This window comes from Manis pentadactyla, chromosome 5 (assembly GCF_030020395.1).
Source record: "Manis pentadactyla isolate mManPen7 chromosome 5, mManPen7.hap1, whole genome shotgun sequence".
Classification (NCBI taxonomy): Eukaryota; Metazoa; Chordata; class Mammalia; order Pholidota; family Manidae; genus Manis; species Manis pentadactyla.
In genome coordinates, this window is record NC_080023.1 from 133,873,236 (window position 1) to 133,897,287 (window position 24,052).

At 38.3% G+C, this 24,052-nt stretch overlaps 1 protein-coding gene across 3 annotated transcripts in view; it reads right to left on the bottom strand.

Annotated features, from left to right (window-relative positions):
• Positions 1-3,575: 3,575 nt before the first annotated feature.
• Positions 3,576-24,052, bottom strand: part of ZNF133 (zinc finger protein 133) — a 33,543-nt gene continuing 13,066 nt past the window's right edge. For 2 of the 3 annotated variants that reach the window (XM_036892210.2, XM_036892207.2), the window contains 3 exons: positions 9,621-9,747; positions 9,388-9,483; positions 3,576-5,521 (listed from right to left, as the gene is read on the bottom strand). In XM_036892210.2, the coding sequence (XP_036748105.1) occupies positions 3,792-5,521; positions 9,388-9,483; positions 9,621-9,741 (1,947 nt within the window). In that variant the 5' untranslated portion in view covers positions 9,742-9,747 and the 3' untranslated portion in view covers positions 3,576-3,791. The remainder of the gene's footprint in view (positions 5,522-9,387; positions 9,484-9,620; positions 9,748-24,052) is intronic. The other variant, XM_036892209.2, reaches the window with a different exon arrangement.

Genomic DNA, 24,052 nt, shown 5'->3' on the forward strand with positions numbered 1-24,052 from the left:
ACCTCCAAGGAGTTCTACACAAGGGTATAAAGGGCATATCAAAGTGTAGGCAAAGGGTCTGTTGTGTTTATACAGAGGATCAAAGCCTAATTTGGCTACTCAGAAAATGAACTAAGATACGATATGAAGAAGAACTTCCAACATCAGCACTCTCTGGAAGAGTCATACCAGAAGATGATCATCAAAAAACCTCAATAAAGATCCACGCACTGCTACAGCTGTAGATGCACTCATCCCACCAGTTCCTGGACTTGCCATTGGAATGAAGAAGGAGATATCTAAGCTGGCCTGTGCATACAGTAAAACAACAAATTTGACTGGATCTATACTGTTGGAACTCAACCAAGAATTAGGAGAAGTGCAAATTGTAGCGCTCCAAAATCTTACAACTACAGACTCTTTACTGTTAAAAGAACATAAGGGATGTGAACAGTCCCCAGGAATGGGTTGTTTTAATTTGTCTGATTTCTCTCAGACTGTTCAAGCTCAGTTGGACAATGTCCACCATATCATAGATAAGTTTTCACAAATGCCTAAGGTGCCTAACTGGTTTTCTTGGTTTCACTGGAGATGGCTGGTAATTACAGGTATGCTTTGGTTAGGTAACTATACTCCTATTATGTTAATGTGTGTGCGCAATTTAAGTAGTAGCTTAAAACCTATACATGCTGAAGTTACTCTACAAGAAGATATGTCAAAGAAATAATCAATCTTCCCATGTTTTCTGCCGCCTGGTACTTCTATAGCTTTTCTTCTTCCTTCCTAATTACAACCCTTAAATAGAATTTGTGCCTCATATCGAATTTACCGAGTATCATAATTCCTCCACGTGGTAAAGATACCTCAAGACAAATGCTGGGCATAGAAGCCACAGGGCATAAATATGCAAAGAAGTAAAAAGCTAACCTTTTCAAACAATATGGCTTCTCTCTCACTTACCAACTTTACATTTCCCTGTATGGCCCCGGAAGATGACTGGTTAGCCAGAGACGGGTAAGATTCCTCAAGGGAGGAACAACCTAAGACAGGCACAGTCGCAAGGGGGCCATCAGGTGAGAAATTGGGGATCAACAGAGGTGAGGCTTAGAACCTCACCACCCCCCGTCCTGAGAGAAATCTTCTGCATCCGTGGATGTTTTATTGCCCTTGTCTAGCTTGGATTAACACATAGTCTACAGGCACACACCTGATCATCTACATTTGCTCTCTTACAACACTAAACTATGTTTTCTACCTTTATCTTGCATCTACCTACCACCTCAGCATTTTATTAAAAATAACAATAATAATAATAATAATAATAAAGGGAGAAATGTGGTATCCACATATAAATCAAGTATAAAAATCAAACGAATATTCATATTTGACCTGGTTGTTTATAGTTCATAATGCGTGATCAAAACCCAAAGTTTCTGTGATGACTGCCCTTGCACTGTTCACCATGTAAGAACTTATTCACTATGTAAGAATTTGTTCACCATGTAAGAACTTGTTCGTTATGCTTCAGAAGATTGGAGACTGACAAAAATTAGGCTTGGGGTGAATTAATGATTGTACATTGAGCATTGACTCCCCTATACAGAATTTTATTGTTGTTAACAACCATTTGATCAATAAATATGAGAGATGCCCTCTCAAAAAGAAGAAAAAAAGGATCTATTGCTATACAACAGACAACACTAAAATGTAGGGCTTAAGATAATTTTATTATCATCTCTCACAGTTCTATAGTTTGAACTCAGCTGAAAGGTTCTCACTTGAGGTCTGAATGCTTAACACAATGGAACTTCAAAGATGGCTCAATCATGTAACTGGAGTTGATCTTTGCTGTTGGCTAGCTCAGCTGGGGGTATTGATTAGAGTGCCTCTCCATGTGGCTTGAGATTGGCATGTCATAGAAGTGGGGTTCAAAGAGTAGAAATTGTACAGCTTCTTATGACCTACCACGAAAGTCCCATAATATCACTTTTCCCATATTCTCTTGATCAAGCAAGTCATTAAGTCTAGCCCAGATTCATGGGGAGGGCAATCAGACTCCACCTCATGGAACAAGTCATATACGTGTGAGAAGGAAATGATGATGTCCATCTTGGAGTCTATCTCCACAGTTCACCTTCTGAACACCAACCTTCATGTGCATCCCATGTGAAATATATACTCATGTTTAAGTCCCCCATAGTCTTAACCCATTATGGCATTGGCTCAAAGTTCAGGATCTTGTTATCTAAAACAGGTGAAGGTACAGATCATGCTTCAACTGAAGACTTGTGGACTAAAGCAGCTTAGCTAACATCCAATGTTGATTCAAGGATAAAAGTGGAGAAAGAGTAGACACATAGCAGGCAGTGGTCTACAGAAATTCTGAAATTCAGCTAGGCACATGCCACCATTCCTTGGCTAGTGCCCAGCACTGCCCCGTGGGAGTGATTCTCCATGGCTTTCGTGTCTGCACTCTTGAGTTAGTCTTGCTTTTCTATAAGAAACGGCCTGTGTTTGCAGCTTACATTTCTCAGCCTGTCTCCCTGCCCATGGACAAGTAGGGAGTTTTCTCTGTCCTTTCAGACTAAGCTGGTGTTTTCTATTACAAATAGGGGTTTCCCACACCTCTTACTGAAGTTCACTCCATTAGATGAAATCACATCTACAAAGCTTTTCAAGTCAGCCTGTCTGGTTTGGGTTCAGTGTCAGGGTGCTGGGAGATGATATCCTTCAAATTCACAGAAACCTTTTTGTGGAATTGAGAGGGTTTAAGGGCTGCACATTTCTGAAGTCTTAAAGAAGGGTCTTACACTTGCAGCTCTGAGATGACCTTTACCTTAAAGACCACTTGTTTTGGGCCAAGCCACTTTGAACTGGAACACAATGAAGGAGGTATGTATGGTTAAGAATCTTTAAACTTGGGTGAATATCCTTAGCTTTGTGACTGGAGAACTACTGAGGGTATGTCGCCAAGGGACCCAGACCAGTTATTGGATGGCTGCCATGGGGACTGGGTCTGGGATGGAGTGCTAATGAGCATGATTTTAAGTTCTGAACTCCAGTGTTAGCATGACTGATTTGGGAGTGCGGCTTCAAGTCTTATCCCTGTTATCAAGAGGGCTGAGGAAAAAACATGGTTAGAGGTCATTAAATTATTGGAGTGTCAAGAGGGTGGTATAGCTGAGGGCAGGGAGTGCTGGGGATAATGTACTGTAGAGGGGGCTCCATTATGGGATGACCAGGGACTAAAGCCTGAGAAAATGGAATGAAGGTGGTAGGGGATGATTCAGCAAAAGCAAATTTAGACATCAGGAGAAGAGAAGAAAGGGGGCTGTCACAGAGGCCAAGGGAAAAGGGTGGTTGCAGATCAAAGTGGATTGCTTAGAGGAAGCCTTATTTTCTTATTTCCTCCCCTGCCCCCCAAATCCCTGAATACTTCTTAGATTCTCTACCTCTACAAAGGACCAGACTTTGCAAGAAATACACTAGTGATTCAGTTCTTATTTCTTCCAAGGAACTGAATTCTTGTGGAAATGTAGACTTAATAGTTTTAAGATAGCTGTACCAATCCTTGCTCCTTATCTTTACATGAGTGAATGAAGTACATAGCCAAGGTTACAGATTTGTAAAGAAGCAAATTTTATTAGAATAAAAGGCCACAAAATATGAAGACTTAGCGCTGGAGAAAGTAAACTAAGTCAAATGTCCTTTGACCACTTATGGAATGCATTTTTCTACTCCATTTCATCAAAGTGTAAAATTTTGACTTAGTCCTCACCAAACATTTTCATTTTCAAAGGGAGTGTAAGGGGTCAGACAATTGTCCCAAACAACACCTCTGAGTTGGGGTGTAGTGGCAGTTTGTGGTGGACTGATTTCATTCTCTCGTGTCTGCTGAGGTGAGACTTCTGGCTAAAGCCTTGCCCACACATCTTGCACACGTAAGGCTTCTCCCCCTGGTGTGTCATTTGATGTAAGATGAGGTGGGACTTTTGGATAAAACCTTGGCCACACTCTCTGCATAGACAAGGCTTCTCTTCTGAATGCACCCGCTTATGTGTGATTAGAGCTGACTTATTGCTAAAGCCTACTCCACACTGCCTGCACATGTAAGGCTTCTCCCGCGAGTGTTTCCTCTTGTGCCTGATTAGACCTGCCTGGTGACTGAAGCCTCGTCCACACTCCCTGCACACATATGGCTTTTCCCCTGAGTGTGTCCTCTGGTGTGCAATGAGGTTTGACTTCTGGCTGAAACCTCGCCCGCACTCCTCACAAACCATGGGCTTTTCTCCTGAGTGTGTTCTCTGGTGTCTAATGAGATTTGATTGCTGGCTGAAGCCTCTCCCACAATCCTTGCACACAATAGGCTTATCCCTTGAGTGTATATTCTGGTGTCTGTTGAGGTGTGACTTCAGACTAAAGCCTCGCCCACACACCCTACAAACATAAGGTTTTTCCCCGGTGTGTGTCCGCTTGTGTGAGATGAGGGTTGAATTCTGGCTAAAGCTGTGCCCACACACTCCACACACATAAGGCTTCTCCTTTGAGTGTGTCCTCTGGTGGTTGACAAGGGTTGTTCTCTGCCTAAAGCAACGCCCACACTCCTTGCAGGCATAAGGCTTCTCTCCTGAGTGTGTTCTCTGGTGTGAGATGAGGTTTGACCTATCACTGAAGCCTAGTCCGCAGTCACTGCACACGATGGTCTTCTCCTCTAAGTGTGTCCTCTGGTGTCTCACAACAGCTGACTTCTGGCTAAAGCCTTTTCCACACTCCCGGCACACATAGGGCTTCTCCCCCGAATGTGTCCTCTGGTGTATGATGAGGTTTGACTTCTGACTAAAGCTTCGCCCACACTCACTGCACATATAAGGCTTTTCACCTGAGTGTGTCCTCTCGTGTATGATGAGTGTAGACTTCCGATTAAATCCTCGTCCACACTCCCTGCACACAACAGGTTTCTCCTCAGAATGGGCCTTCTGGTGCCTGGCAAGGCTTTTCTTTAGACTAAAGCCCTTCTCACACACCCTGCACATGTAAGGCTTCTCCCCTGAGTGTATCCTCTGGTGACTAAGCAGGTTTGTCATCTTGCTGAAGCCCAGTCCACACTCTCCACAATTGACCGTTCCAAATCCTAAGACTTCTATCTTCTTCAGCAATTTGTCTGTTTCCTCAGGGTTTCCTGTCTGAGCGGGGCTGGCCTCTACTTCCACCCCTCTGATGCCATTCCTAGAGCTGACTGGCTCTCTTTGGGGTGGCTTGGAGAATGTTTCCAAAGTTCTTTTCTTTGTCTTTCCAAACAGGGACGTTGCGCCTTCTCTCTCTTGATCTTCTGTTTTATCCCTCCAGGAACTCTGATCTGAGGCTTGCTGCTGCTTCTCCTGGCTCCCTGGGCATGGACCCCCTGGCTGGCCATGACTCTCTGCACATAAGCATGTGAAGATCCAGGGGGGGTGATTACACAGCATGTGTTGCATGTGGAGTTTCTGACTGGAAAAATCTGGAGGGCAGAAGGGACAGAGGCAGAGTTCTGGCTTTGGTTCTGCTGCAGAGAGAAAAGTCTGAGTCAGAACTGAGACTTGGCAGCACAGCCTGAGCAGTTCTGCCTAGTCTGATGGTAAGACCTGATTCCCTGCTCTTCCAAATGCTTAGAACTTATGTTTCCTGACCAAGACTTCCTTTACATGACCTACTTTTCCAGCCCATCATGACATCTTACATCTTACATGATATTCCAGAGGACCCACTCCTAGGCCTGCTGCATGTATCTGACTATAAAAGCAACACAGGCAGTTTTGGTTTTGTAAATAAGGCCAGTATGCAACAGTCCTTCCCCTCTACTACGATATTCTTCCAACTCACAGCCAGCCACATTCATATAAACTATCCACAAGTATTTTCTTTGAGAGATACCTAACCAGAGGACCCATGTGAAAAAAGTAGCTTTCCCTATTTCCCTATGAGGACAAAGAGACTGAGAGACCAGTCATTCAAACTGGAGAACCCCTAGTGGAGGAAGCAGCATAAAAGAGTGGTTAAAGAGATCATGTATGTGATGCCTGAACTGGAGTTTCTCCACTTACGAATATTTATTAGAGGATTACTTTGTGCTAGAATTTCTGCAAGGCAGGCGGTTTTCAACAATGGATAACACAAACATGGTCTAGGTCCCCATTGACTTCAAAGATGCTCCCACTTGGTACCCCTGACCAATCTAAGCCCTGTTAATTTCCATAATTAATCTAAATAAAATTTTCTAGAAATTGGTATAAATTAAGTATTTTCTTCTCATAGTACCTCTTGTGTAGGAGATGTCAACATTGAATGTATTGTTTCATCACAACTGGTTCTAGTTAGCTGAAGGCAATAAATGACTACACAATTTGAGAAACCAGGTATAGATCTTACTAGATCTACCTGAACACTCCTTCCTTGATCAATGAGCTGAACTTTTGAAAGCCAACTGTGTACAGACCTACATTTCAGTACTCCATCCTAAAAGGACGTTACTATATTTGGTTATAGGGCTTTTAAGGGCATTTAAGGTTAGAACTGGTCATTAGGGTGCGGCCCCAACCCAATATGCCTGGTGCCCTTATCAGAAAAGGAAGAGAGAGGAGGAGGAGACCCAAAGGAAGAGCCACATGAAGACAGTGAGAGGCGGCCATCTGCAAGCCAAGGAGAGAGGCCTCCTGAGCAATCAAGCATGCCAACACCTTGATCATCCAAGAACTATGTGAACTATAAGCCTCCAAAACTATAAGAAAATAACTTCTATGCTTACTCCACCCAGTCTGTGGTACTTTGGTTTGGCAGCTGAGCTAAAGCAGATGTTTTACTTCCTTTGCCCTGACCTTGTTTCCTATCACTGTAGTTAAGCACCTATGCATCTGCCCCACTGTCAGCCCCTAAGCAAGTCCTGTGCAACTTATCAGTTATTACAGTAAATATGAAATGTCAAAGTCCCTAATAAAGGACAGTAATACTTGGTTTGGCATAAAATGCAATACTAGTTACATGCTGCTGCCAGAAAGCAGAACAACTAAGCCACATTATTTTTATTTAAAAATAAAAGGGTCAACACGTAAAAACCATACCAAAAAAACCAAAAAAACACAAGAAAGTGGGTGTTAAGAATAACCAAAAAGAAAGGGAAAGTTAAAATCACATGAAAAAAAGCAAATTTTGTTAAAAACTTAGATGAATGAGGTAAATTTGTCATAAGCCTTTATATACCTCACAGTGTACTGAAATGAAATATAAGGCAAAATAAATAAATGGAAGGTATGATATAAATTACAGTGACATTAGGGAGCTTCATGACTCTTCCTAACAGGTGAAAAATGGGGACATAAACAACTTGAAAAATAGGAATAATTTCAATTTTATATGCTGTATTTTTGGGGTTCTAAGACACAATTATAAGTCTTTCTTAAATTTGTAAAGCTGAAAGAAATAGCAAATTTCTTACACAGAAAAGAAGAACACATATTTGCCTCCATGCATGAAACATTTATGAAATTGTCAAAAGTATTTTTAAAATAAAAAAAACATAATTCTGTGATGTTATATATGCTTCTGTCATTTAAAAATAATGCCAGGTAGAAAGCAAAATTCAAGAACCTACTGCATCACTCATTCCAATTCTGTCCCCACCAAGTACCACTGGTTGTGATAAATAACAACACAGATGTCTATTTTCAGGTAAGCATATTGGTATATAGTCTTTCACACACTTCTCTTTAACAAGAAACTGAATGGTGTAATACACACTGTTCTGCAACTTTTCCATTTAATAATATATCCACTAAGTATCTGAATTATTCTGTTAAAGAAGGCAAAGGAAAATTGCTTGTGATTAACAAGCAGATCGGAAGTATCACAGAAACAGGAAATTATAATAAAAGTAAATGGATATGGCAGAACAGAAAAATACAGTATCTGAGATGAAAAATGCACTGGCCAGACAGGAGATAACAGAGGAGACAGTAAACTTGAAGAGCGATCAACAGAAATCATTCCATCTAAAAGAACACAGGGGGAAAAAACATGGACAGGTTCAAATAACCTATGGGATAATATAAAAGGCACTATTACATATTTAACTATAGTTCCAAAAAGGGAGAGAAAAAAAAGTTATGTAAAATAATAATCTCTGAAACTTTCCCAAATTTGGCTCCAGCCATAAACTTACATATTCAAAATCTCAGCAAACCCCAAACCAGGAAAATACATAAGAGAAGCATGCCTAAACAGTTACCTCACAGTCAAACAGCTCTTAGCAAAAATACAGAAAAAACTTTAAGAAGTAACCAGAGCGGGAAAAAAGGTAATAAAAAACCAGTAACAGTTACAGAAATAACAGCTGACCTTTCATCAGAAACAAGAGAGGCCAGAGCAAGGGAACAGTGTCTTTAAAGTGTTGAAAATATAAACCAAGCTACAATTCTATACCCAGTGAAAATATCTTTCAAGAATGAAGGTGAAATAAAGACACTTTCAGAAAAACAAAATGTAAGTGAATACATTGCCACTCGCAACAGAAAAAGTCCTTTAGGCTGAAGGAAAATGATAACCAGGTAGAAACTCAGAACTCCATGAAAAAAATGAAAAGCATAGAAAGAGTATTTTTTTCTCTTAATTTAGAGAAAATATATATTGAGTGTTTAAAACAAATATTTTAACACTGTATTAGGGAATTTAGATTATATGTGGATGTAGTAAAATCACAATTATAGAATAAAGGATGCTGAAGGAAAGGGTAATTGGAATTGTACAACTGCAATGTTCTTAACATTTTACACAAAGTGGTACCCAGAATAAACAGAGTAAGAAAAGTTAAGGCTGTATGTTGTAATCCCTTACAGCAGAGGTCAACAAACTTTTTCTTAAACATTTAGATAGTATATAGTTTAGGCTTTCAGGGCTAAGAGGCAAAATTGAGGATATTATATAGGTACTTCTTTAACCATTTAGAAATGTAAAAACCATTTTTGGCTCAGTATTTGAGGAATCCCGTATTTTCAATTTCTCAATTGGCCTTCCACCCTCTCCCTGGACTTGTCTTCTTTCTTTAACTCATTGGATTTTTTCTACATTCTTAATTGATCTTTTTTAAAAATAGCAACAAGAGAAAGAAGCCCATAAATATGGAAGAGAACTGACTGAGGTAGAGGGTAAACCCAGGGGGAGGAAGAAAGGCTTCTAGCGGAGGAAGATGATGAGGAACATCAGGAAAGCCCCATACTCAAATGAGGATGAAGATCTGGACGGGAGGCTGTGCCAGGCAATGCAAACAGCAGCCCAGGGGTCAGGGGAATGGCTTCCCTCTCCAGCACCCAGCAAAGGCACCTCTCTCCAACCTCCCCGAGCTGCCTGCAGCTCTATGTTCCTTTTGTTGTGTTCACTCACCTGGGCAGGTGGCCATGGGGCATTTTCTCTCTTCTCTCCAGGTTTCCTTCCCTTGCTCCAGCTGGGTGATGAGCTTTGGCTTAGAAAATGGAATTCCTGTGAGCAGGAAAAGAAAACAAGGTGGCTGTAGGTTATAGGCTCAAGGGCCAAGTCAGAAAGCAAGACAGCTGCTTCAAGCATAGCCTAAAATGCTCATCAACAAGAATGCAAGTCCTAAGAGATGCCAGCCTTACCCAATGAAACCAGGTTGCTGTAGTTTTCCAGCATCACCTCCCTATATAGGGACCTCTGTGCAGGGCTCAGTAGCATCCATTCCTCCTGGGTGAAATCCACCGCCACATCTCTGAATGCCATGTGTGCCTGTAACACAAAACACAGCCCTGCTCACCAAGGAGCCAGCCTTGCCCATGACTCAGGGTGAGGGGCAGGGAGGTAGGTGGAATATCCAGATTCTGCCTCCGCCATGTGTTCTAACACCTTTAAACCTCTGTTGCTATCTGGCCAGCAGCACTTGTGAATTTACACATGCAAGACCTTGGGTAGGCTGTTTGGAGAATATATGCAAAAGAGAGTCCCTAACTTTCAAGAACTTTTAAATCTACATAGAAAGAATAACAAACAACATGTAAAAATTAAATACTAAAGCATAACAGACTTTCTCCATTTTAAGAATTCAAGATTAAAGAGTATGACCAATTTTAGTACTGAAGCATCTGAGTGATTAAAGTTCATACAATTTAATAATAGCATAGATTAAACTACAACTCAGTCATTCCGCTAAATAAATCCCACAGACCCAAGGCCTTCTTGAGCTTAAGAGGACTAAGTGGGGAGTGATGAAGAGTATGCACTTGAACCATACTGCCTGGGGTTGGGGCCCACCTCCACTGCCAACCAGTGCCTCAGTTTTCTCACCTGTGAAATGTGGATAACTGTAAACTTATGGCCCCCACACTGTAGATATTCACAGTGGGTCTTCTTGGCCACTCAATATACAAATTCATCTCTACATCCCATTCTTATCCTCCTGCCTGGTTTTACTTCTATCTCTCTAGTATCATTTCAAAATGGCGAACACACTAGAATAGAAACATCAGGAAAGGTTTCATGAGAAAGGCCAGGGAACTTCATCTTGAAAGACAGGCAGGAATCAAGGGAAGAGGGAAGTGCCACATATTCCAGATGAGGCACGTGGGAAGTAGAGAAGAGAACGCTGTGACAACAGAAGAGAGGAAGTCGCAATAGGCATGGGGAGGGCCACTGGGGAAGAATAAAAGGTACATAATGGTTGGTGGAGTGTAGTAATCTGTAGGTTTCTTATTTTTTGAATAATATATACAAAAACTATTATTTTGAGTGTACATTTCAGTAACATTAAGTACATTCATACTGTTGTACAACCATCACCACTATTCACCTCCAGAACTCATCATCATTCCATGCTCAAACATTGCAACCATCAAACAGTTAACTCCCTCCTCCCCACAAACTCTGGTAACCACCATTTTAGTTTCCATCTCTATGCATGTAGCTATTCTATGTACTGCAAATAAGTGGAATCACACAATACTAGTCCTTTTGTCTAGCTAATTTCACTTAGCATAATGTTTTCAATGAATCATTCATGTGAAGCACGTAGTCAGAATTTCCTTCCTTTCCAAGGCTTCCTTTCCTAGCATTTTTTTAAGGCTAAAAAATATTCAGTTGTATGCATATACCATTCATCCATTGATAAACATTTGGTTTGTATCCATCTTTTAACTACTGTGAATAATACTACCATGCAAATTGGTATGTAATTATCTATTTTAGTCTCTGCTTTAAATTCTTTTGGGTATATACCCAGAAGTGGAATTTCTGGATCAAATGGTAATTCTATATTCAATTTCTTTTCAGCAACTACTGTACAGTTTTCCACAGTGATTGCACCATTTTATGTCTCCACTAGCTATGCAAAGGGTTCTAATTTGTCCACATCCTTGCCAACATTTGTTGTTGTTTTTTTTTCTAAAAAGAGCCATCCTAATGGTACCTGTAAAGTGGCAACTCAGTGTGGTCTTGGTTTGCATTTCCCTAATGCTCAGTGATGCTGAACATTTTTTCATGTGCCTATTCGCCATTTGCATATCTTCTTTGCAAAAACATCTATTCAAGTTCTTTGCCATTCTTGAATTGTGATGTTTTTGTTGTTGTTATAGTTCTTTATATATTTTGGACACTAAACACTTATCAGAAAAGTGATTTACAAATGTATCTTCTCTCTTTGACACACAAAAGTTTTAAATTTTGACTAAATCCAATTTACCTATTTTCCTTTGTTACCTGGGCTTTTGGTGTAATACCTAAAAAGTTATCACTAAATCCAACTTCATGAAGCTTTCCTCTGTATTTTCTTCCCACGTTGAATGGCCTCGGTACTACTGCTGAAAATCATTTGAACCATACATGTGAGGGTTTACTTCTGGGCCCTTTGTTCTATTCCATTAGTCTGTAATTCTGTCTTTATTCCATTCCCACATATAGTTTGGATTACTGTAGCTTTGTAGTAAATTTTGAAATCAGGAACAGTGGTCCTCTGACTTTGTTCTTTTTCACATTGTTCTGGCTTTTAGGAGTTCCTTGAAGCTCCATACAAATTCTAAGATGAAATTTGCTATTTCTGAAAAAAAGTTCACTGGAACTTTGATAGGGATTACATTGAAACCATTTGAGCACTATTTGCATCTTAGCAATATGAAGTTTTCCAATCCATAAATACGTAATGTCTTTCATTTATGTCTTAATTCTTTCAGCAGTTTTGTAGCTTTCAGTGTACAAGTCTTTCACATCAAGTTTATTTCTAATTTTTTAAATGTAAGTGCAATTCTATCTTAATTTTCTTGGATTGTTTATTGCTAGTGTACAGAAATGCAAGTGATTTTTGGGTGATTTTGTATCCTGTTACCTTGTTGAATTTATATATTAGTTCTAACAGGTGTGTGTGTGAAATCTTTTCTACATATAAGATCATGTCATCTATAAACATAATTTTAATTCCTTTCTAATTGAGATGCCTTTGTTTCTTTTTCTTGCCCATGGGCTGTGGCTGTAGCTTCAATAGAAGTTGAAAAGTGGGCATAATTGTCATATTCCTGATTTTACCATAAAATCTTTCAGTCTTTCAATATGGAGTAAATTAGCTGTGTTTTTCATATATGGCCTTTATTATGCTGAGTAACTTCTATTCCTAGCTTGAGTGTTTTTATCACAAAGGGTGTTGAATTTTGTCAAATACTTTCTGCATCAATTGAGATGATCATATGGCCTTTGCCCTTCACTTGTTAATGTAGTATATTCATTGATGTTCATATGTTGAACTATCCTTGCATTCCAGGAATAAATCCTACTTGATTAGTAGGATCCTTTTAATATACTGTATAATTCTGTATAATGTGCAGAATTATTTTAATAGTATATAAAAGTATACAATTCTTTTAATATGCTGTTCATTTTGATTTGCTACTATTGTTGAGGAATTTTGCATCAGTATTCTTAAGGTATAATGGTCTGTAGTTTTCTTTACTGTCTGGTTTTGGTATCATGGTAATGCTGGCCTCTTAAAACAAGCCAAGCACTGTTCCCTTTCCAACTTTTTGAGAAAACTTTGAGAATTGATGTTAGTTTTTCTTTAAATGTATGGTAGAATTCACCGATGAAGCCATCAAGTCCAGGGTTTTCTTTGTCAGGTCTTTGATTGCTGATTAAATTGCCTTACTAGTCTATTCAGAATTTCTATTTCCTCATGATTCTGTCTTGTTTTTTGCATGCTTGTTTCTTAAGGTTGTTTTCTTCTTTGTTCCTAAAAATTGTCTATTTCATTTAGGTCGTCCAGTTTGTTGGTGTACCCTAATACTCTCTTACAATCCTTTCTAATTCTGTAGAATCAGTAGTAATGTACCCATTTTCATTTTTGTTTCAGTAATTCTCATTTTGTTTTATTAGGCAAGCTAGCTAAAGGTTTTGTTGGTTTTGGTAATCTTCTCAAAGAACCAACTTTGTTTTGTTGATTTTCTCTTTAAAAATTATCTACTTAACTCTGTTCTAATCTTTATTATTTCCATCTTTCTGCTAGCCTGGGTTTAGTTTGTTCTTTTTTCTAATTTACTAAGTTGTAAAAATAGGTTATAACCTAGAGATTTTTTCTTTTTTAATGTTGTGTTGATAGCTATAAATTGTTCCTTTTAGCATTTCTGTTGCTGTGTATCTCATAAGTTTTAGTATGTTGATTTTGTTTTCATTTGTCTGTAGGCATTTTCTAATTTCCATTGTGATTTCTTCTTTGATCCAGTGGTTGTTTAAGGGTGTGTTGCTTCATTTCTACATATTTGTGAATTTTTTAATTTTCCTTCTCGTTATTGGTTTCTAACTTCATCCCATTGTGGGTTAAGATACTTTACATAGCTATCTTTTAAAATCTGTTGAGACTTAATTTGTGGTCTACCATATAGTCTATCATGGAAAATGTCCCATGTGCACTTTTTTTATTGGGTAGAATGTTCTGTATATGTCTGTTAGGTTTGGTTGGTTTATTATGTTCCTCAAGTCTTCTATTTCCTTACTTACATTCCACTTGGTTGTTCTATCCATTCCTGAAGGTGGGGTATTGGTTTCCAACTATTATTCATCTGTATCTTGCTTCAATTCTGTCAATTTTGCTGATATACCTTGAGGGTCTGTCATTAAGTATGTGTATATACTTTTATCTTCTTGCTATACTAACCTTTTACTAGTATACAATGTCTTCCTTGCTCTCATATCCTTTTTGGATTTAAAATCTATCTTGTCTGATATTAGTATAGGCACCTCTAACCTCTTTTGGTTATTATTTACATGGAATATCTTTTGCCATCCTTTTTCTTTTAATGTATTTGTGTCTTTGGATCTAAAATTAGTATTTCATAGACTGTGTATACTTAGATCATGGTTTTTGTTTTTATTGCTCCATTATGCCAAATTTTGTCTTCATTGGAGAGTTTAATCCATTTATATATCATGTAATTTCTGGACTTCTATCATTTTGCTGTTTTCTACATGTCATGTAATTTTTTAAATTGAAGTACAGCTGATATACAATATTATACTAGTTTCAAGTATACAACATAGTGATTCAACAGTTACCTACATTAAATGCTCATCCCAATAAGTATTATTTACTGTCAACATAAAAATATATTACAGTATTATTGACTATATTCTCTATGCTGTACTTTCATCTCCATGACTAATTTATATTCTAATTTGTATACCTCCTTATACACCCCACCTATTTAACCCACCCAACCTAAACCCTCCCCTGTGGTAACCACCAGTTTCTGTGTCTATGAGTCTATTTCTATTTTGTTTTGCTCTTTTTCTTTTTAGATTCAACATATAAGTGAAACCATATGGTATTTGTCTTTCTCTGCCTGGCTTATTTCACTTAGCATAATACTCTCCAGGTCCACCCATGTTGTTGCAAATGGCAGGGTTTTCTTTTTTTTTTGAGAGGGCATCCCTCATATTTATTGATCAAATGGTTGTTAACAACAATAAAATTCTGTATAGGGGAGACTCAATGCACAATCATTAATCAACCCCAAGCCTAATTCTCAACAGCCTCCAATCTTCTGAAGCATAACAAACAGGTTCTTACATGGTGAACAAGTTCTTACATAGTGAATAAGTTCTTACATGGTGAACAGTGCAAGGGCTCAATTCTTGGTTGAGTTCCGACAATATAGATCCAGTCAAATTTGTTGTTTTACTGTATGCACAGGCCAGCTTAGATATCTCCTTCTTCATTCCAATGGCAAGTCCAGGAACGGCAGGATGAATGCAGCAACAACTGCAACAGCACCAGGATCTTTGTTGAAGTTTTTTGATGATCATCTTCTGGAGTGACTCTTCCAGAGGATGTTGATGTTGGAAGTTCTTCATATCATATCTTAATTCGTTTTCTGGGTAGCCAAATTAGGCTTTGATCCTCTGTATAAACACAAACAAACCCTTTGCCCACACTTTGATATGACCTTTATACCATTGTGAAGAACCTATTGGAGACCATCACACAGGAACTGCTTTTTTTTTTGGGAGAAAGAAATATTATCAGAAACTTGTACTTCCATAGCTGATCATCCAACACCGTTTAAAAGATCAAAATTAAGGATATGTAAAGCATGCATTAATCGTTGATTTGCAGTTAATTTTATTCTATCAGGGAGTAATCCCCCCTTTTTTTGTTATCATTAATCTATAATTACATAAATAATATTATGTTTACTAGGCTCTCCCCTACACCAAGTCCCCCCCACAAACCCCATTACAGTCACTGTCCACCAGCATAGCAAAATGTTGTAGAATTACTACTTGTCTTCTCTGTGTTGCACAGCCCTCCCCTTTCCCCCACCCCCCCACATTATACATGCTAATCATAATAGACCCTTTCTTCTTCCCCGCCCTTATCCCTCCCTACCCTCCCATTCTCCCCAGTCTCTTTCCCTTTGGTAACTGTTAGTCCGTTCTTGGGTTCTGAGATTCTGCAGCTGTTTTGTTCCTTCAGTTTTTCCTTTGTTCTTATACTCCACAGATGAGTGAAATCATTTGGTATTTCTCTTTCTCCACTTGGCTTATTTCACTGAGCATAATACCCTCTAGCTTCATCCATGTTATTGCAAATGGTAGGATTTGTTTTCTTCTTATGGCTGAGTAATATTTCATTGTGTATATGTACCACCTCTTCTTTATCCATTCATCTACTGATGGACATTTAGGTTGCTTCCATATCTTGGCCATTGTAAGTAGTGCTGCAATAAACATAGGGGTGTATCTGTCTTTTTCAAACTGGAGTGCTGCATTCTTAGGGTAAATTCCTAGAAGTGGAATTCCTGGGTCAAATGGTAAGTCTTTTTTGAGCATTTTGAGGAACCTCCATACTGCTTTCCACAATGGCTGAACTAATTTACATTCCCACCAGCAGTGTAGGAGGGTTCCCCTTTCTCCACAACCTCGCCAACATTTGCTGTTGTTTGTCTTTTGGATGGTAGCCATCCTTACTGGTGTGAGGTGCTATCTCATTGTGGTTTTAATTTGTATTTCTCTGATAACTAGCGATGTGGAGCATCTTTTCATGTGTCCATTGGCCATCTGAATATCTTTTTTGGAGAACTGTCTGTTCAGTTACTCTGCCCATTTTTTAATTGGATTATTTGCTTTCTGTTTGTTGAGGTGTGTGAGCTCTTTATATATTTTGGATGTCAAACCTTTATTGGATCTGTCATTTACGAATATATTCTCCCATACTGTAGGGAACCTTTTTATTCTATTGATGGTGTCCTTTGCTGTACAGAAGCTTTTCAGCTTGATGTAGTCCCACTTGTTCATTTTTGCTGTTGTTTTCCTTGCCCAGGGAGATATGTTCAAGGGTTTTCTTTTCATGGCTGAATAATATTCCATTATATGTATGTGCCACATCTTCCTTATCCATTCATCAACTGAAAAACACTTTGGTTGCTTCCATATTTGCTATTGTAAATAATGTAGTGATAAACATAGGAGCACATATATCTTTTTGAATCAGTGATTTTGTTTTCTTCAGGTAAATTCCCAGAAGTGGAATTGCTGGGTTGTATGGTATTTCTAGTTTTAGTTTTTGAGGAACTTCCATGCTGCTTTCCATATTGGCTGCACCAATTCACATTCCACCCAACAGTGTAAGAGGATTCCCTTTGCTCTACATTCTCGCTAACACTTGTTATTTCTTGTCTTCCAGTCGGTAGCCATCCTGACTGGAGGTAATACCTCATTGTGGTTTGATTTGCATTTCTCTGATTAGCGATGTGGAGCACCTTTTCATGTACCTGTTAGTCATCATTATGTCTTATTTGGAAAAATGTTCAGGTCTTCTGTCCAGTTCTAAATTGGGTTATTTGGTTTTTCTGGTATTGAGTATGAGTTTTCCATATATTTTGGATATTAGCCTCTTACCAGATATACCATTTGCAAATATGCTCTCCCATACAGTAGGCTGCCTTTTTGTTTTGCTGAGGGTTTCCTTTGCTGTGAAGCTTTTTAGTTTGATACAGTCTCAATTGTTTACTTTTGCTTTTGTTTCCCCTGCCTGGGGAGATATACCAGGAAAAAATTACTCATGTTGATATTCAGGAGATTCCTGCCTATGTTTTCTTTTGAAAGTTTTACAGTTTCATGTCTTAAGTCTCTAATCCATTTCAAGTTTACTGTTTAGTATGGTGTTGGGCATTGATCCAATTTCATTCTTTTGCATACAGCTATTCAGCTTTCCCAACACTATTTATTGAAAAGACTGCCTTTTCCTCATTGTATATTCTTGCCTTCTTTGTCATATCTGAATTGACGATATATACATAAGTTTACTTCTGGGGTCTCTATTCTGTTCCATTGATCCATGTATCTATTCTTGTGCCAGTGTCATACTGTTTTTAATCACTGTAGTTTTGTAGCAGTGCTTGAAATCAGAGCATGATACCCCCCAGTTTTGTACTTCTTCCTCAAGACTGCTTTGGCTATTCAGGTCTTTCATAGTTCCATATAAATTTTAGGATTATTTACTATCGTTCATTGAAAAATGCCATTGGTATTTTGATGGGGATTGCAATGAATCTGTGTGGGAATTCAAACGAATAATCATATCTGACTTGATTGTTTATAGTTCATGATTCGTGATCAAAACAGAAAGTCTCTGTGATATGAGTGCCCTTGCATTGTTCACCATGTAAGAACTTGTTCACCATGTAAGAACTTGTTTGTTATGCTTCAGAAGATTGGAGACTGTTCAGAGATGGAGTTGATTAATGATTGTGCATTGAGTCCCCTATACAGAATTATATTGTTGTTAACCATTTGACCAATAAATATGAGAGGTGCCCTTTCAGCACCACTCTTGTGCTGTCACGCCTTGAGTCCCCTGGCTGGTCCTCTCATATCTTCGATAACTCATCACGTCTCCTCCCTTATCTGTGGGGCAGAAGCAGGGAGGGACAAATCTGTAAATTGCTTTGGGCAGGGGTCATATAACTTTTTGGTCTTCTCCTGCATTACTGAGTTTTGTATTGATTTTAGTACAACTTATAAATTCCATTCTCATTTTCTTTTGCATATACATCTATTTTCTTTGTGGATATCATGGTGATTAAAATTGAACATTCTGAAGTTTTAACATTGAATTGCTACCAGTTTAACTTCAATAGCATATAACATTCCCCTATGCAGCTCCATCCTTATCTCTTTTCAGTTACGGAAGTCATAAACCACACCTTTTTGCATTGTATTAAAAAATACAGACCAATAACTTTAAAATATGCATTAGTCTCTTAGATCATGAAGAAAACAAATAATGAAGGTAACCAAAATGACAGTAACACTATCTTTTATAATGGCCCATTTATTTACCTCCACTGGAGAACTTTTTTCTTCATAAGCTTCAGGTAACTGGCTAATGTCCTTTTATTACAATCAGAAAAACGCCCATTAGTATTTTTTGCAAGGCAAGTCTAGTTTTAATTAACTGCTTCACCTTTCTCCCCATACCTTGAATGTCTTAATTTTTCCCTTACAGTTTTGCTAGATACAGGATTCTTGATTGATAGCTTCTTCCTTCAGCAATTTGAATATATTAGCGTGCAGCCTTAGACTTCCAAAGTTTCTGATTAGACATTTGCTGAAATTAAAGGAACGCTTTTAAGTGACAAGTTGCTTCTTTCTTGCTGCTTTCAAGATTTTCTGTTGCCTTCGGCTTTCAAAGGTTTGATTACAGTATAGCTCTTTTTGAGAGTTTATCCTACTTGGAGTTTGTTGAGCTTTTTTGGTTTCTTTTATGTGCCCTATCTCTTTATTGGTATTTTCATTTTGTTCTTACATTATTTTCTTGACTTTGTTCATGTCTTCCTTCAGGACCTGAGACTTTTTTTTAAAGTAAGGTATCATTGATATAAAATCTTTTTTTAATTTTTTTTAATTTTGGTATCATTAATGTACAATTACACGAGCAACATCATGGTTACTAGACTCCCCCTATTATCAAGTCCCCACCACATACCCCATTACAGTAAATTTCCATCAGCATAGTAAGATGCTATAAAATCACTACTTGTCTTCTCTGTGTTATACTGCCTTCCCTGTGTCCCCCCATACACTATAGTATGTGTGCTAATTATAATGACCATTTTTTCCCCTTATCCCTCACTTCCCAACCCATCCTCCCCAGTCCCTTTCCCTTTGGTAACTGTTAGTCCATCCTTGGGTTCTGTGATTCTGCTGCTGTTTTGTTCCTTCGGTTTTTCCCTTGTTCTTATACTCCACAGATGAGTGAAATCATTTGATACCTGTCTTTCTCTGTCTGGCTAATTTCACTGAGCATAATACCCTCTAGCTCCATCCATGTTGTTGCAAATGGTAGGATTTGTTTTCTTCTTATAGCTGAATAATATTCCATTATGTATATGTACCACATCTTCTTTAGCCATTCTTCTACTGATGGACACTTAGGTTGCTTCCATTTCTTGGCTGTTGTAAGTAGTGCTGTGATAAACATAGGGGTGCATATGTCTTTTTTCAAACTGGGCTCCTGCATTCTTAGGGTAAATTCCTAGGAGTGGAATTCCTGGGTCAAATGGTATTTCTATTTTGAGTTTTTTGAGGCACCTCCATACTGCTTTCCACAATGGCTGAACTAATTTACATTACCACCAGCAGTGTAGGAGGGTTCCCTTTCTCCACATCCTTGCCAACATTTGTTGTGGTATGTCTTTTGGATGGTGGTCATCCTAATTGGTGGGAGGTGATATCACATTGTGGTTTTAATTTGCATTTCTCTGATGATTAGGGATGTGGAGCATCTTTTCATGTGCCTGTTGGCCATGTGAATTTCTTCTTTGGAGAAGTTGCCTGTTCAGGTCCTCTACACATTTTTTAATTGGGTTATTTGCTTTTTGTTTGTTGAGGTGCATGAGCTCTTTATATAATTTGTATGTCAATCTCTTATCAGATATGTCATTTATGAATATATTCTCTCATACTGTAGGATGTCTTTTTGTTCTACTGATGGTGTCCTTTGCTGTAAAAAAGCTTTTTAGTTTGATATAGTTCCATTTGTTCATTTTGGCTTTTGTTTCCCTTGCCTGGGGAGATATGTTCATGAAGAAGTTGCTCATGATTATGTCCAAGAGATTTTTGCCTAAGTTTTTTTCTAAGAGTTTAATGGTTTCATGACTTACATTCAGGTCTTTGATCCATTTTGAGTTTACCTCTGTGTATGGGGTTAGACAATAATCCAGTTTCATTCTCTTACATGTAGCTGTCCAGCTTTGCCAACACCAGCTGTTGAGAAGGCTGTCATTTCACCATGGCTCCTTTATCGTGTATGAATTGACCATATATGCTTGGGTTTATATCTGGGCGCTCCAGTCTGTCCCATTGGTCTATGGGTCTGTTCTTGTGCCAGTACCAAATTGTCTTGATTACTGTGGCTTTGTAGTAGAGCTTGAGTCAGGAAGCATAATTCCTCCTGCTTTATTCTCCCTTCTCAGGATTTCATTGGCTATTCGGGGTCTTTTATGGTTCTGTATGAGTTTTGAAATGATTTGCTCTAACTTGTTCAAGAATGCTGTTGGTATTTTGATAGGGATTGCATTGAATCTGTAGATTGCTTTAGGTAGAATGGCCATTTTGACAATATTAATTCCTCCTACCCAAGAGCATGGGAAGAAATTCCATTTATTAGTGTCCTCTTTAATTTCTGTCCTGAGTGTCTTGTAGTATTCAGGGTATAGGTCTTTCACTTCCTTGGTTAGGTTTATTCCTAGGTATTTTATTCTTTTTGATACAATTGTGAATGGCATTGTTTCCTGATTTCTCTTTCTGCTAGTTCATCATTACTGTATAGGAATGCAACAGATTTCTGTGTATTAATTTTGTATCCCGCAACTTTGCTGAATTCAGGTATTAGATCTAGTAGTTTTGGAGTGGATTCTTTAGGGTTTTTTATGTACAATATCGTGTCATCTGCAGACCTGGAGGATTTGACTTCTTCCTTGCCAATCTGGATGCCTTTTATTTCTTTGTGTCTGATTGCCATGGCTAGGACCTCCAGAACTATGTTCAATAAAAGTGGGGACAGTGGGCATACTTGTCTTGTTCCCTATCTTAAAGGAAACACTTTCAGCTTCTCGGTGTTAAGTATAATGTTGGCTGTGGGTTTGTCATATATGGCCTTTATTATGTTGAGGTACTTGCTCTCTATACCCATTTTGTTGAGAGTTTTTATCATGAATGGATGTTGAATTTTGTCGAATACTTTTTCAGCATCTATGGAGATGATCATGTGGTTTTTGTCCTTCTTTTTGTTGATGTGGTGGATGACGCTGATGGATTTTCAAATGTTGTACCATCCTTGGATCCCTGGGATGAATCCCACCTGATCATGATGGATGATCTTTTTGATAAATTTTTGAATTTGGTTTGCTAATATTTTGTTCAGTATTTTTACATCTATGTTCATCAGGGATATTGGTCTATAATTTTCATTTTTTCTGGTGTCTTTGCCTGGTTTGGGTATTAGAGTGATGTTGGCCTGGTAGAACGAGTTTGGGAGTATTCCCTCCTCTTCTACTTTTTGGAAAACGTTAAGGAGGATGGGTATTAGGTCTTCACTAAATGTTTGATAAAATTCAGCAGTGAAACCGTCTGGTTCAGGAGTTTTGTTCTAAGGTGATTTTTTCATTACCAATTCAATTTCCTTGCTGGTAATTGGTCTATTCAGATTTTCTGTTTCTTCCTGGGTCAGCCTTGGAAGGTTGTATTTTTCTAAAAAGTTGTCCATTTCTTCTAGGTTATCCAGTCTTTACCATATAATTTTTCATAGTATTCTCTCATAAGTTTGTATTTCTGTGGTGTCCCTAGTGATTTTACCTTTCTCATTTCTGATTCTGTTTACGTGCATAAGTCTGGCTAGGGGTGTATCTATTTTGTTTATTTTCTTGACGAACCAGTTCCTGCTTTCATGGATTCTTTCTATTGTTTTACTCTTCTCGATTTTATGTATTTCTGCTCTAATCTTTATTATATCCCTCCTTCTACTCACTTTGGGCCTCATTTGTTCTTCCTTTACTAGTTTTGTTAATTGTGAGTTGAGACTGTTCATTTGGGATAGTTCTTCTTTCCTGAGGTAGGCCTGTACTGCAATATATTTCCCTCTTAGCACGGCCTTTGCTGCATACCAGATTTTGTGGTGTTTAATTATTGTTGTAATTTGTCTCCATATATTGCTTGATCTCTGTTTTTATTTGGCCATTGATCCATTGGTTATTTAGGAGCATGTTGTGAAGCCTCTATGTGTTTGTAGGCTTTTTTGTTTTCTTTGTGTAATTTATTTCTGGTTTTATACCTTTGTGGTCTGAGATGACTGGTACAATTTCCATCTTTTTGAATTTACTAAGGCTCTTCTTGTGGCCTATGTATGATCTATTCTTGAAAATGTTCCATGTGCACTTGAGAAGAATGGGTATCCTGTTGCTTTTGGATGGAGTATTCTGTAGATGTCCATTAGGTCCATCTGTTCTAATACGTTGTTCAGTGCCTCTGTCTCTTTGCGTATTTTCTGTCTGGTTGATCTGTCCTTTGGAGTGAGTGGTGTGTTGAAGTCTCCTACAATGAATGCATTGCATTCTATTTCCCCCTTAGTTCTGTTAGTATTTGTTTCACATATGTAGGTGATCCTGTGTTGGGTGCATAGATATTTATCATAGTTATATCCTCTTGTTGGACTGAGCTCTTTATCATTATGTAATGTCCTTCTTTGTCTCTTGTGACTTTGTTTTGAAGTCTATTTTGTCTGATACAAGTACTGCAATTCCTGCTTTTTTCTCCCTATTAACTGCATGAAATATCTTTTTCCATCCCTTTACTTTCAGTCTGTATATGTCTTTAGGATTGAAGTGAGTCTCTTGTAGACAGCATATAGGCGGGTCTTGTTTTTGTACCCATTCAGTGACTCTATGTTTTTTGATTGGTGCACTCAGACAATTTACATTTAGGGTGATTATCAATAGGTATGTACTTATTGCCATTGCAGGCTTTAGATTCGTGGTTTCCAAAGGTTCAACAGTAATTCCCTTACTATCTAACATTCTAATTTAACTCACTTAGTATGCTAGTATAAACAGAACCTAAAAGTTCTTTTTTATTTTTTTTTCCTCCTTTTTCTTCCTCCTCCATTCTTTATATGCACGGTATCATATTCTGTACTCTTTGTCTATCCCTTGACTGCTTTGGGGGTATTTGATTTGATTTTGCATGTGCTTCCTAATTAATTGTTCTACTTCGCTGTGGTTTTATTTCTCCTGGTGACATCTTTAGCCTTAGGAATACTCCCACGTGTATCAGTCCATCCAAAATGCACTGTAGAGGTGGTTTGTGGAGGTAAATTCTCTCGGCTTTCGCTTATCTGAAAATTGTTTAATTCCTCCTTTAAATTTAAATGATAACATTGCTGGGTAGAGTATTCTTGTTTTGAGGACCCTCTGCTTCATTGCATTAAATGTATTATGGCACTCCCTTCTCACCTTTAAGGTTTCTGTTGAGAAGTCTGATGATAGCCTGATGGGTTTTCTTTCAT